This window comes from Thermothelomyces heterothallicus (genome assembly GCF_042370625.1).
Source record: "Thermothelomyces heterothallicus CBS 202.75 unplaced genomic scaffold P884_scaffold_36, whole genome shotgun sequence".
Taxonomy (NCBI): domain Eukaryota; kingdom Fungi; phylum Ascomycota; class Sordariomycetes; order Sordariales; family Chaetomiaceae; genus Thermothelomyces; species Thermothelomyces heterothallicus.
In genome coordinates this window covers 71,023-84,151 of record NW_027192597.1, presented here as the reverse complement: position 1 = coordinate 84,151, position 13,129 = coordinate 71,023, and the positions used below count along the sequence as shown (strand labels likewise).

The window sequence follows — 13,129 nt, the reverse complement described above, 5'->3', positions numbered from 1 at the left end:
TTGGCTGTGAGATCAAGAGTAAGCAAGTGCACAATGCTGACTCGCCAACTTCAAACAAGGCCAAGAGTTTCCTGCGCAGCCTTCAAACTCCGCGGCCCATGGCGGGGTTACACAAACAAACTGAGCAGCAGGTGTTTGCTCATCAAATTGTTGCCATGTGTGTTTTCTGAGGCTCGTGTGCATCAGCCCGCCCGGCCAGCGGCCGCGACCTGCCCCTGCATCATGAAAAGGAGCCGAGTATTCGGACTGGAACCTGAAGAGCTTCGCAAACACGCAACTTCTCGCACCGCATTCGAAAGGATTCTTGGTACAACCATCTGGCCGGAATGGGTCGACAAAAATGTTTCCTTCACGTTAGGCAAAAAAAAAGTGAAAAATGCCGCTTGTCAAATAGCCACAATCACGGCATCGGGGGCCACGGCGGCGGGGTGTGATCAACTCCCTACTCAGTGTTCTGACTAAGTCACAATTGCCAGTTCGCTATGGTGGAACGTTAGTTTGCGGAGCAAGTCCTCTCTTCCCGCTGACGCCGGTGCCACGGTTCCTGATCTAGTGTAGAATGCATACACCACGGAGTATGTAAAAAGTGTGCCCGGAATGCGTATTCCGTCGTGTAGATCGACCTCATCAGCGCCACATGAGCGATTTGATGTTTGGCTTGCAGTGGACGTTAAACGTCGAGGTGGAGTCAAGTGGAGGTCTCCTTAAGGTTTGTGGGGATCAGCGTGCGAATCAGGCTGACTCTCAAGATCAGACGGATCTTCAGATCCGCAGAAAGTTCGTTGCCAAGATCGGTTGAACCATTCCAGAAAGCACTTTTAGTGTAGAGGAAACACGAATTCCATGTGACGCAGTGCTTTGAAATGTCCAGGTTGCGGCATCCTGCTGACGTTTCCCTCATCTGTAGGTCCACAGGTATGTACATACATATGCGCTCTGAGGTACCCGACCACACGCCCGAGTACTGTGCATACAAGTAGTATACGACCGAACTCCTGAATGAGAGGACTCGGAGCCTGAGAGTCGATAGAGGGTGACTTAGAAGCCATGCTAGAAACACCAGACACTGCCCAAAACATTTCTACGGGTTTCTTCACTATCAACCTAGCATTAATAATCAGCATCTCCCTATGGCCAAACTGAAGAATAGGATTTTCACTGTTCTTCTGGCGGTGCTGGTTGCAAAGACATGGACCAAGATGTGGAGCTCTCGGGTCCGTTCTAGACTTTGTTACAAAGCTGTGGAAGATCGATTTTTGACCTCACGCCAGGCAACCCCTACTTTGACATGGGAATGCTGGGGTCTTTCTACTGTGTAGGTGGTACACTATTTGATGGAGTTTTGGCAAGACAATTCTGTGTCTGCATGCCAAGCTACTACCGAGGAACGCTTGGTGGAGACATTAGTCGAGTGTACTGATCCCACCCGTTTCTTAGCGTGTTTCAGGATGACGCTGCTTGCTTTAATTGGGCAACACCCCTATTTCAAGCAAAACGGCGAGTTGCATAGAAGTTGTTTGACAGCTCTTGGTCCGAGCTAGGAAAGGTTTACAGACCGAGGATGCCATTCCAACTCTCGAAAGCATAGTGTACACCGCCTCCCTTAAAGAAACACCGGGTTTCCTTTTGCAAAGTCACAACAAAATCTCCTACACTATGATGAGGGATGGCTTCTGCCGGAAACGAAGGCTTTCGTCCCCTGTTTCCCCACTCGCATTCTTCTGCAAGGCACGGCTCCATGATTCGCTGATGCTAATGCCAGGGGCCCCGCCAAGCGAAGTTGCAGCGGGAGAGTGGAGACCCAATTGACGCCGCGCTTCCGGGAATTGCACCCCCAGGCGCCACAGACCATGATTGTGTGAGCATACTTTGGAGTGTGGCACCAAATCGAAGGCGGTTATGATAAGTGGCCGATTCAGAAAACTTGGGATGATGACCGTTTCTTCCGCCCTGAAGACAATGAGCCAATGGTGCTGTTACCGTGGCACCCTGCCCGAGGTGGCCCTGAGACCCGCGGCCAGGGCGCGAGAGCCCGGAACACATGCAATGGGCAGCCGATCTCCCTCGCTGGAGACCCGCGACGTTCCAACGCTTTGTGCGCTATCTGAAGGAGCATTCGACGGTCATGGATAGTGGCCGCCAACGGACTTGAAGTCCGAGCATAATAAGTAATTTGAACCGGACCTCGCAATGACACCCAGATCGGCCCGCCCCCTCCCAGGCTCTGCTGTTTAGTGTAATTATCCCGCCTGATCGCAAGCCGATGAGTCTGCACAAGTCCCTCTCGCCTTTGATGCGCAACTTCCCCACCCAAAAATCCCGGCTCATTTGACGGGGCTCCCCCGCAATCGAATCTGGCGAAAATTGAAGGGGCTCCAAAACGCGGACCTGCTTGTTGCTAGGAGTTCGGGACCCTCTCAGGTTCTGGCCTTCTTGGGTTTGCGTGGATCGGATTCGGGCCCCACCTGCTCCTTCCTCCATCTAATCCTCAAGTTGTCGCCTTTTTTTACACCACGGGGCCGCCGAATTTGAACCTCAACACGTTCTCTCTTCCTTTCTGCCACGCCTCTTTTCGAAGTTTGTCACTTCGGTCCACTCCTTTCTTTGCGAACATTGCCACACTCGCGAGCTAATTAGCCCACGAGTTTCACTCTCCTTCCTTCGTTCGGCCTTTCGCATTTACACTCCTTTGCAACAACAACATTGACCTTTCGGTATTCTCGACGGCGGAGCTGTCACCAAAGTTTGGAGCACCCGGAACCTGTGTGTGGTCGGTTCAGGACACTCGCGCATCCCAGTAGGCTTTGAGGAGCATAGTCACCCTCCGCTTCCTCGATAACCCCCCTCACAGGCTACTCATCCAACTCTCACCGTTCGGCAAGAGACTCGACATCATCCAGATCCTTGACGGATCGCTAGCGACAGCAGTGCTGCCTCTCCAGCTGGCTCTGAGTACTTGAACTCGACTACTCGCCCGCCTCAAAGGAAATCAACCAAACATTCAAGGTGTGTTTGTTCGTTAACCGCGCCCCCTGCTCCGCTTCTTGTTTCCAAATGTCTGCCTGGCAGCTTTGTGGGGATACGGTTTCCGGGCAATGCCTTTGATGGTGGTCATCTCCAAGGGCAGGAGATGGATCCCATGTTTGCTTCATCGGAGCATCGAAACCTATCCTGACATCTGCGACGCGATGCCTTCCGTCTCCATTGACCCATCTGACGACATATTTACCCTTCATCAAACGCTCATGACACGCGAAAACTGAGCTGACTTTCTTGAAGGCACAACATCCCGACAATGAAGTCTTCCATCTTCCTCGCTGGTTGCGGCGCCATTCTGGCGGCTGCGAGCCCCATCCTTCAGGATCGCAGACTCTACTTCGAGACGGACATCGTCACCAAATGGGTTACCGTTACGGTGACTGAGGGTGATCAACCGACCATCCTCCGTGTCCCCAGCCGACCTTATCGAACGACAATAACGCGGGCTGAACCTCCCACCACCTCTTCGCCACCGCCGCCTCCGCCGTCGACTTCTTCCCTCGTGGTCCAAGATGACGACGTGCCAACAACCACCAGCTCCCCCAAGCCTCCCCCCACAACCTCTTCGGTCGTCGAGTCGCCAAAGCCCGTTGAACCCTCGCCTGAACCTGCTCCTGTCTCCTCTGAGCCGGCACCTGCCCCCGCACCCTCCTCAACCAAGGGGGAGACTGTTCCGCAGCCCTCCGACTATGCCAGCACCGCCGTTTACCATCACAACGTCCACCGTTCCAACCATTCTGCTAGCGCCCTTACCTGGAGCGACGAGCATGCCGGGTACGCCAAGACCTTGGCCGAGAGATGCGTCTTCGCCCATGACACGTGAGTTCACATAGATCCCCAGGGAGCCCGGACAAGGCTTGTTGCTGACCGGTGCTATCTAGGAGCATTGGCGGCGGTGGTTATGGTCAGAACCTCGCCATGTGGGGCTCTAGCAGCGACCCTGAAGCCGTTGGGGCCACCACATCGGTCGCTCGTGCTATTAGCGACGGTTGGTACAACGATGAACTCGAATTGTTCCCTGCCAGCGACTACGGAAAGGACAACCCGGACATGTCCAACTTCGAGAAGTGGGGTCACTTTTCGCAGCTCGTCTGGAAGGGGACCCAGAAAGTGGGCTGCTACACCAACTTCTGCGCTCCTGGCACCCTGTCCAGCTATGGCTCTTGGTACACCGTTTGCAACTACTACCCTGCCGGTATGATACGCTTCATTTCCATATGTCCCAAGCTCGTGCGCTAACAATATCTTTCTACTAGGCAACGTGGCTGGCGCTTACGCCAAGAACGTTCTGCCTCCCGAGGGCCAAGCCGTCGTGAAGGCCGCCTAAGCGCAGCAGAGCGAAAGTCAAAACGGGCGTCTATCAAGACTTGATCGACTTTTGATATACAAGGCCCGATTAGCAGCGGCGGCCAGTTATTTTCGCTTCTCCAGTACTGTATCTATCTGTACACATATGTTGGGCCTCGACCAGATCGAGATTTCCCCATTCTTTGATTTTTCCTTCGCATCCCTGCGCGAGCGACGTCCCTCCCCGATGCAACCCGTCAGAGGATGACGGTCTCAGCTCCACAGCCACCTGTACGACAAGCTATCAGGATAACGGCATGAATTTTCGGGGTATACCACAGGTACCTCTGGGACATAACGAGGTACTTTCCTGGGACGTTTGCTTGCTTTTTCTTCGTTGGTGGGGACGTCCGTTTCGGTTCCGTCCGCTGCCTGTTCGTTTCCCGAACATTTTTTGCCTCCTTTTTGTGTTCACTTCGGCTGCTCGCGTTCCCTTCTTCCCCTCCAGCTAGCATGAAGGGGCTGATCGCACGCTTTTATATTTGGCCGCCGCTACCCTCTCGGCAGTATGCGCTGCCTGCATTTGTTTATATTAGACGTGCAAAGTCATGGATTTCACTTGGAGTTTTGTGGTTTCGAAAAAGTCGTTCCCCGCTTTGATGTTTGCCGCCCTTGTGAGTTGGTGATAAGAGCGTGAATGGGCAAAGACCGGATTATCAGCTCAAGTGTATGTTTCGATGATTGGGTTGGTGCCGCGCTGCCCGCTCAAGCCCATGGGCTGGCCGTACCATCCTGTGTAATTACTCGCTGAAGCCTATTAATTGTCTCACCGTGTAAATCGCGTGCCACTCCATGGATTTCGAGCAGATCAGGCGAGTCCGCACGTAGCTGGCTGCGCAGGACGAACCAGCCGACCCTCCACTCACCGGAGGGGAATTCTGACACGTTTCGGATTGAGGGAGCAGCTGATCCCCTTCTTCTGCCGAACCATTTTAACAATACGAAGGTGAACATCGTTGGCACTATTGACCGCTGGAAGGAACATTTCGAATGGTTTCCAGAAAAACCGGCATGGAAACCACTCGTGAGAACACTCAGTTGGGGCAACAAGGGTCTCGTTGAACCATTTGCCTGGTACTTGATGCGAAGGCCAAGAGCGGAATTGGCGCCCTTAGTACGATCCGCTTGTAATTACCTACGGCAGCAGCTGTCAGCGGTCTTCGAAAAGTTCATCGGCCGCGATCTTGACTAGCGGATTCATTGCGTTCTCGAAATCAAGTTGAAATTCGGGCTAATTATGGGCAGACCCAGAGCAGAAGAATGTTCTCCATCCATCGGCATCCACATATCTCGAGAACTTTCGCTGGGTCCGGGATTAGAAACAACCTTCGATTGGACTCGGCCGGTTTGATGGTTCTCTCACTCGTGACTTCTTGTTTCCCTCTGCCGAGGGAAGCTTTCTCTTATTTGCGAAATCTCTAAGCTCCTTGTGAAGGCGTTGGCGCAAGGGATCGTGATAAGCCCGGCTACGACACTCAAGCCGAGTCTTAGTTTACTTTGGTACCAAACCGAACATTACCGCCGTCCATATTCCGTGAAAGAAGGAGTTCTGGCACAAGCCGGTGCGTCGGAGGATTGCCGAGGGGTTTTGAAAGGCCCAGACAGTCAGACGAAACGGTAACAGCGGTGATATTGGACGATAATTCACAAATCCTTGGAAGGATAGCGAGCTCGCCAGATCGGCTTCAGTCGTGTGTATATCGGCGTGGAAAATTGGAGTTCATCGATAGCAAGTCCATACTACAGACGATCCATAAGCTCTCTAACGTGATCCTAGAAAACTACCTGCCGTAAGTCCATTCGGGATCATGCGACGCGCCACTGACCTAATAGCACCGTGTTTCAGTGGCACTATCAAAACGCCATGAAGGACGCCATCGCTCAGGACGCTGGCTTAGGCTGTGGCACCGAGCCTCCCTGCTTAGATATCCCGAATCATATTATTGGTCTCAAGTACGATGAGAATGCGCCAAATGGCGTGTCCGACGAAGTCATGTTCGCCATTGGCCTGGAGAGCGAGATCCGCCGTGTCCAGAAAGAACTTTTGGTGCTGGAAACCGAGATAGCAGCGAAGGACGGCGAGGATTCGAAGGCAATCAGACGGGATGGAAAGAAGCTTGGGGATCTATCGACCCTAGCAGCCGCTATAGAAGGTCATTTTCACTAACCCTAAGAGAAAGATCCTCGCCGACCACTCTCGATGATCTAGACGAGGACCTGCCGGAGGAAGGGATCATGCGTTGGAAGGTCGACGTGATCAACGCCTGGGTTGCCTATAATTACCTGGAGGATCTAGCCGAGGAGCCCCGCCCATTCCCAGGATCGAGACGGAGAGCGGTACCAGTAGACGGAAATTCCATAGGTGACTTAAGCACGACACCGGGGAGTCTCTCATCATCTCGTAGGCCGTTGATCGACAAAACAGCAGGCGCGCTTGAAACCCCATTCCCCTGAAGTCGTCCTCCACATCGCCTCCCTCTACAAGTAATGGTTAATTACATGAAGGGAACCTTATCTAGCAATAGTAGGTTTTGTAGGCGACACCAACCCCTCAGTTCCTGGTCGAGACGCAGACTATTAATATTGTTTGCGATGGTTGAAAGCGACTTGGAAGACGTGGTTAGCTGGTCAGACACTCGCTCCTCAGGGAGAAAACGAGCTTAGCCACTTCAACAAGCAAACGGCGGCAGTCGAACGATCAGCTGGGCCTCGCCCGCCTGCCTTGGCCAGAGAGAGAGAGAGAGGTACGAGCCCATGTCGTGTTCATCCCGTCACAGTACATCGGAATCTCAACTCGAGGACGCGCCATTGAGGCCAATCACGAGTTTTCAGCCGGAGATGTGGCCTATAGCAGTAGAGAAAAACAATGCGAACATGACAGTGAGATGGAATAGGGAAAGTACCGGCACGGGTGGAGAAGTAAAGTCATAGCCGGGAGGAGAGAATTTCAAAGGAGCATGAGTACGGGGCGACGGCAAGGCCAGCTAACATTTCCTACCACCACGTGAAGACTCTCTAGAAGGGACGAGACTTTACTCGGGGGGCGTGGTGCCTCACTGCCAGTGTATATTAATATAGGGAGGGGTCAGAAACCGTCAAATACCAGTTGGTGTGGTAATTAGTCGCGGTGGTTCAACTGGATGACCACTGCTCCCACCGAGCGCCTCCCGTTGGGGGTCTCATACTGCTTGAGATAAAAGTAGACGCCTGCGCCCGAGCGACCGAGAACGCGGCTTGAGCGATGCTTAGGGATTCTGGGTTTGTCGACGGTTCGCTATAATTAATGTTCTCCCGGAGCAACTTGGGAAACAACCAGCGAAGCTGGGGCGCTAATTAAAAGGGACCATTTTGGCGAAGGGTGCAATTAATTAATTAGCAATTTGAGACCACGCCACAAGCATAGGCACTTTACTTTATTGCGTCAAACGATGTTGCTATGTTCACATACAGATACTCCACCCTCGCGAGATAGGCAGCGTGTTAACGCCTATTAACTAATTATTCCGTACAACCGATTATGAGCTGGGGGTTGGGTTTTCGTCCCCCTTCGCCCTCCACCCACAGAACGTCAGAGAATCCGGATGCGGCCAGCTTCGCCTTCCACACGGCCTCATCGGTTGTGCAATGGGTCCTATCGTCAGTAAAGAGCCACCATCCGTCGAGCAGGCCGAAGACGAGGTCTAGCCAATAGAGCCGAGTAGTGAACTCGACCAAGGCAAAGAAGCCAGCGGGACGGAGCAGGCGACGCGCGTTGGTACAGGAGACGATAAGATCTTTGGTGGCGTGGATGCAGTTGGTCGATATGACGGCGTCAAACCGGTCTTGGAGATGGCCGGGCGGTTCTTTCTCGATGTCGAGGACCAGATACTCGATGGTACCCGGGGGGAGGTCTTTGTATCTGGCCTTGGCAGCAGAAAAGAAAGAGGCGGAGATATCGGTGAAGACGTATCGGAAGGGGATCCCGGCTTCCGCGAGCATGTCGAGGACGAACTGGGTTGTGCCACCCAGGCCGGCGCCGACCTCGAGTATCTCGACGGCGCGGTTCTGCTCGCGGGATATCCTGGAGAAGACGGTCCTGAGGAGGGCGGCAAGCAGCTCGGAGGCGACGACGGACATGGGGGCGTTGGTGTAGAAGTCCTGCAGCAGGTCCTTGCTCTTGCCGAACAGGAGCTTGAGGGGGTCGGCCTCGCCCGAGAGGCATTCTGCGAAGCGCGAGCCGGTGACGTGGAGGAGGCGGTGCGTGTTGGCGTGCAGCGGGTGCTCCCGAACCAGCTTCTCGTAGATCACCTCGGCCGGGGTCGTGTCGACCGGGGTGCTCGTGCGGACGTAGCGATCGCCTCGGCGCTCCACCAGCCCGCCGATCTCGAGAATGTCAAAGACGGCCCCGCGCAGCACCCGGTGGTGCTTGGGCAAGACGGCGGCCGGGATCGACAGCGGGGCATTGGGCGCCATGCCGCTCAGCGGAGATCCCAGCCGTGTGAAGGACTCGTTGACGTAGGCGAGAACGAGTCTCATCTGAGCCGGGTGCACATCTGACCAGAAATTGCTGGTTCCCGCTTCGTCCTCGACTCTCCCAAGCAGCTTGCCGATATCTGCAAATGCCGCCTGGACCAGTCCACCGTGGGGAGAGATCGACGAGCCATCGGGTGCTGTTCGACAAGGGGAGGTAATTAGTTAGTTAGTCATGTGGAGCGGCCCCCCGGAATCAATCAAGAGTCAAAGAAGACTTGACGAACCGCTGATGGTAGGAGCTCCAAGCTTGTTGGCAATCTCAGCAACGCTGCTGCAGTCTCGAAAGAGCGAGGCGGGCAGTTCGATCCCGGTGCGCTCTCTTACTGTCTCGAGCACGTTCATCACGGCGAGGGGGTCCAGACACAGGTCGGCGAAGGGGACTTCGACGTCGGTGACATCGAATTTGCGCCCCGTCTCGCTCGAGATGGCGCTACATAGTACCTCGACGTGCTCCGCCGAGAGCCGGTTTTGGTGACTCGATGGATGGATCATGGTGGAATGTGGACGCAAGGACTAAGTGAGGTGGTTTCGCTGAAAGGAAGGGTGTTCAAGTGTTCAAGGTTGACTTGGGCCTGGAAATTGGCACATTGGAAAGAAAGGGGGGGGGGGGGGGTTGGGCTTGGGGCGGCGCTGGGACGGGTCCAGGTGTCAGAGCCATATTATCATAAGGCGGACGTACTGTGTAAGGAGCCCGAGAGGGATGGTCAGACAAATCCGAAAGTGGCCGTGCATGCAACGGCAGCTGCCAATCGACTTCCTTCACAGGCAGTCGATTACACTAAAGTCAGCCACCGCCAACGCTTCCGCTTGTTGGCGCAGCTAAGAGAAACGAGCAAAGCGACTTGGCCTGTAACTAGTTAACGGTAGTTGCAGAGCGGAAAACAACGGTCGGCCAACTACGTAGTATGCCTCCCACTTCCCGCTTGTACCGTGACCTCCTGAACGAAGAGTGTCGATGCGACAGGGGTACGGGTCCACCCAAAGTACCGGTACCTCGTTCCATTTCTGCCCACCACCCGGTGTACACAGTACACGCAAAAGAACAGGGTTGCATTACACCCCTGTCACGGAGGTAAGCGGGATCCGGCGATCACCCCACCGCCGTGGGCGCTAGTCCTGCAGTGCCACGATAGTATATGTATGTATGTACTGTACATATACATACACAATACTGTGTTGTAGTGTATATACGAGTAGGCTTCAAGTTTGGGGGTTTGGCGGATGAGAGGCGGACGCTAACATTATCAGCGTGCCGATATTCCGTTATTCCGTGCTCCATACCTTCCATGGTACGGAGTAACATGTAATATGCGACCATTCTTCGCTCACACCCCCCCCCCTTCTCCCCCTCCCCCTCCATCCTACACGACCTCCACAATAATGCCACCATGCCTCAAGGTAGCACCGCGAACCCGAATCTCGGTCGGTGTCCCTAGAATGCCTGGTCCATCGAACATTCCTACACTACACTAGAACCATGCAGCTTATTATCATCTTACGGTCCCACGAGCCCTCGAACGCGACTCCTGAGCGGCCAGTTGTTCTCCCGAAGCTGACATGGGCCCGCTGCAATCTGACGCCACCATCACGCCTCGTCTTCGCGAGGCCCAGGGGGATGGTCCCATCTCCGAGCCGGTAGTGGACCAGCTAAGACACGAGTTCGCGACAAGCTGAGCCGAGCCTGGCTGGTGTCCAGTCCAGGATGGAAGACGTGTCCGGCATCAAAAGGGCCTTCGTAGGACGACCAGGACTGGCCCAGACAGGTCCATCACTTACCAGACACCGCAGCCGTCGAAGTGAGGGCAGCCCAACATGGCTAGGACATCTCTCTGGCTGCTGCTATGCGCCTGTCTCTCTCAAGTCTCTTGGGCCGCCACGGTCCGGAAGAGCTTGCGTCTCACTTGGGGCGAAGGCGCTCCGAATGGACGGCCAAGGGAGATGATCTTCATCAATGGCCAGTTCCCGGGGCCGAACCTCATCTTTGACGAGGACGACGATGTTGAGGTATGTGTTTTGCACGGCACCGCTGCAACCGTGACATATCTTCACGTGTTTTCATTTATGCTGAACACCTTGGAACGACAGATCACAGTGCACAATGACATGCCCCGGAATGCAACCGTTCACTGGCACGGGATCGCGTAAGCATTCCTTCCCCCTCCCGCCCGCACTTGGTACCCTCAAGCAGTTCTTGTCTCAGTTCGCTAACAACGGAATGCTCACCACAGCCAAACGGGCACTCCATGGTCTGATGGTGTCATCGGACTCTCTCAGAGACCCATTCTGCCCGGCGAGTCTTTCGTCTACCGCTTCAAGGCCTCCCCCCCGGGCACGCACTGGTACCATTCTCACGAACGCATGTCGCTCGAGGATGGTCTTTACGGGGCAATTTTCGTCAGGTTCGTCTGCCTGTCGGTAGTACCCTCTGCAGCAAACTGTTAGTGCTGACGGATCGATCCGTCCCTCTCAGGCCAAAGCAAAATCTCAAGGGACTGTGGTCCCAAATCAGCAATAACACCAAGGACATCAAGGCTATGGAGAAGGCCGCACGCAATCCAAAGCTCATGGTCCTGTCAGAGTGGACAAGCTTCACTTCTGAGGCATGGTGGAAAGCCGTCCAGGAATCGGGCCTGTTAATCTTGTGAGCTTGATCCCTGCCCTGCCGCTAATAGCGGCCTTCTCAGATCGCCACAGAAACAAGTCGACTGACGCGGGCAAAACCCTCCTCACAGCTGCGTCGATAGCATCCTGTTGAACGGCCAGGGAGAGGCCTACTGCCCGCCTCACGAATTCCTCATCAACCAGACAAATCCAGGCCCCAAGATGACCAGCTTTCCCGACCAGAACGTCACCGACAAAGGGTAAGATGGCCCAAGTTTGCTTGACTTGAACTTAAAAGCATTGGGCGCACTAAACTGATCAATGTTACAGATGCTTCCCCTTAACAGCACCGGGAATTCAGGGACCGTGGGTACATAACTCGAGCGACGTCACCAAGGTTCCCGACCATCTCCAATGGGGATGCATTCCGTCGAGCGGAAGCAACTACACGCTCGAGGTTGATCCCGCCGACGGGTGGGTCAGCCTGAATTTCATCGCGACGCAGTCCAATAAGCAAGTCGACTTCTCCATCGACGAGCACACAATGTGGCTCTACGAGGTTGACGGAGCCTACGTGGAGCCGCGAGAGTTCGTCGCCGCCGCCATCAGCTCGGGCGAGCGCTTCTCCGTCATGGTGAAGCTCGACAAGACCCCCGCCCGCTACACCATCCGCCTGCCCGACTCGGGCGCGACCCAGGTCCTCTCGGGCTTCGCCGAGATGGTGTACAAGGGCGGCGAGCACAGCACCAGGCCGTCGATCCCGTACGTCACCTACGGCGGCATGAGCGCGCTCCCCATCACCGACACCATGAGCTACACCCCGTACGACCTCTCCTCCGACACGATGACGCCGTGGCCGCCGGTCGCGCCGGCACCCGTGGCGGACGAGGAGTTCCTCCTGGTGATGGGCCGCGCGGGCTCCTCGATCAAGTACACCATGAACGCCAGATACCTCTACCCGCCCGACTTCAAGGCGGACCGGCCCATGCTCTTCTACCCGAACGACACGCTGGGGACCGAGGACGAGAACCTGGTGATCCGGACCAGGAACGGGTCCTGGGTCGACCTGATCCTGCAGGTCGCCTCGCTGCCCGGCGACGAGATGGCCTTCCAGCACGTCATGCACAAGCACGGCAGCAAGACGTGGCGGATCGGCAGCGGCGTGGGGCCGTGGAACTACAGCAGCGTCGCCGAGGCCGTCGAGGCGGAGCCCGGGAGCTTCAACCTGGTCAACCCGGGCTACCGGGACACCTGGATGACCGTCTTCGCCACCGAGCCGACGGGCGGATACTGGACCGTCTACCGCTACCAGGTGACCGATCCGGGCCCGTGGATGTTCCACTGCCACTTTGAGCTGCACATGATGGGAGGCATGTCGATGGCCATCCTGGACGGCGTTGACGCCTGGCCCGAGGTGCCGCCCGAGTACCAGTTGACCAAGCCGTCTTCTGACAACCGGTGGAAGAACATCTTGAAGTGGCTCCGCGACTTGCTCGACCGTCTTAAAGGAGCCGGCCATTCCAAGGCCTGAGCGAATCCAGGGAAAGGGGGGGATTATTATGGCACCCTTTTTTTGTAGCATTACCTAATTTGGGAAGAGTGTGCACATGCACACAACGGGCGCTGCCAT

General features: G+C 55.4%; 4 protein-coding genes across 4 annotated transcripts; 3 read left to right on the top strand and 1 right to left on the bottom strand.

The window, feature by feature from the left end:
* Positions 1-3,295: 3,295 nt before the first annotated feature.
* P884DRAFT_211466 (CAP domain-containing protein) lies at positions 3,296-4,366 on the top strand (the record flags this gene model as incomplete). Its single annotated transcript, XM_069439090.1, has 3 exons — positions 3,296-3,858; positions 3,921-4,234; positions 4,296-4,366. 3 exons carry the CDS (start codon positions 3,296-3,298, stop codon positions 4,364-4,366), a joined length of 948 nt encoding a protein of 315 aa, XP_069293745.1.
* Positions 4,367-5,857: 1,491 nt separating this feature from the next.
* Positions 5,858-6,563, top strand: P884DRAFT_317743 (uncharacterized protein; the record flags this gene model as incomplete). Its single annotated transcript, XM_069445323.1, has 3 exons — positions 5,858-5,952; positions 6,057-6,119; positions 6,220-6,563. Coding segments are annotated over 3 exons (492 nt in total), but the record flags the coding sequence as incomplete, so codon positions are not given.
* Positions 6,564-7,884: 1,321 nt separating this feature from the next.
* Positions 7,885-9,390, bottom strand: P884DRAFT_211378 (polyketide synthase-like protein; the record flags this gene model as incomplete). The annotated part of the gene is made up of 2 exons (XM_069439084.1): positions 7,885-9,035; positions 9,123-9,390. The coding sequence occupies 2 exons, from the start codon at positions 9,388-9,390 to the stop codon at positions 7,885-7,887; spliced, it is 1,419 nt and encodes a 472-aa protein (XP_069293743.1).
* A 1,320-nt stretch (positions 9,391-10,710) lies between these two features.
* Positions 10,711-13,030, top strand: P884DRAFT_273080 (multicopper oxidase; the record flags this gene model as incomplete). Its single annotated transcript, XM_069442564.1, has 6 exons — positions 10,711-10,902; positions 10,984-11,039; positions 11,127-11,297; positions 11,369-11,539; positions 11,631-11,759; positions 11,830-13,030. The coding sequence occupies 6 exons, from the start codon at positions 10,711-10,713 to the stop codon at positions 13,028-13,030; spliced, it is 1,920 nt and encodes a 639-aa protein (XP_069293742.1).
* Positions 13,031-13,129: the final 99 nt, after the last annotated feature.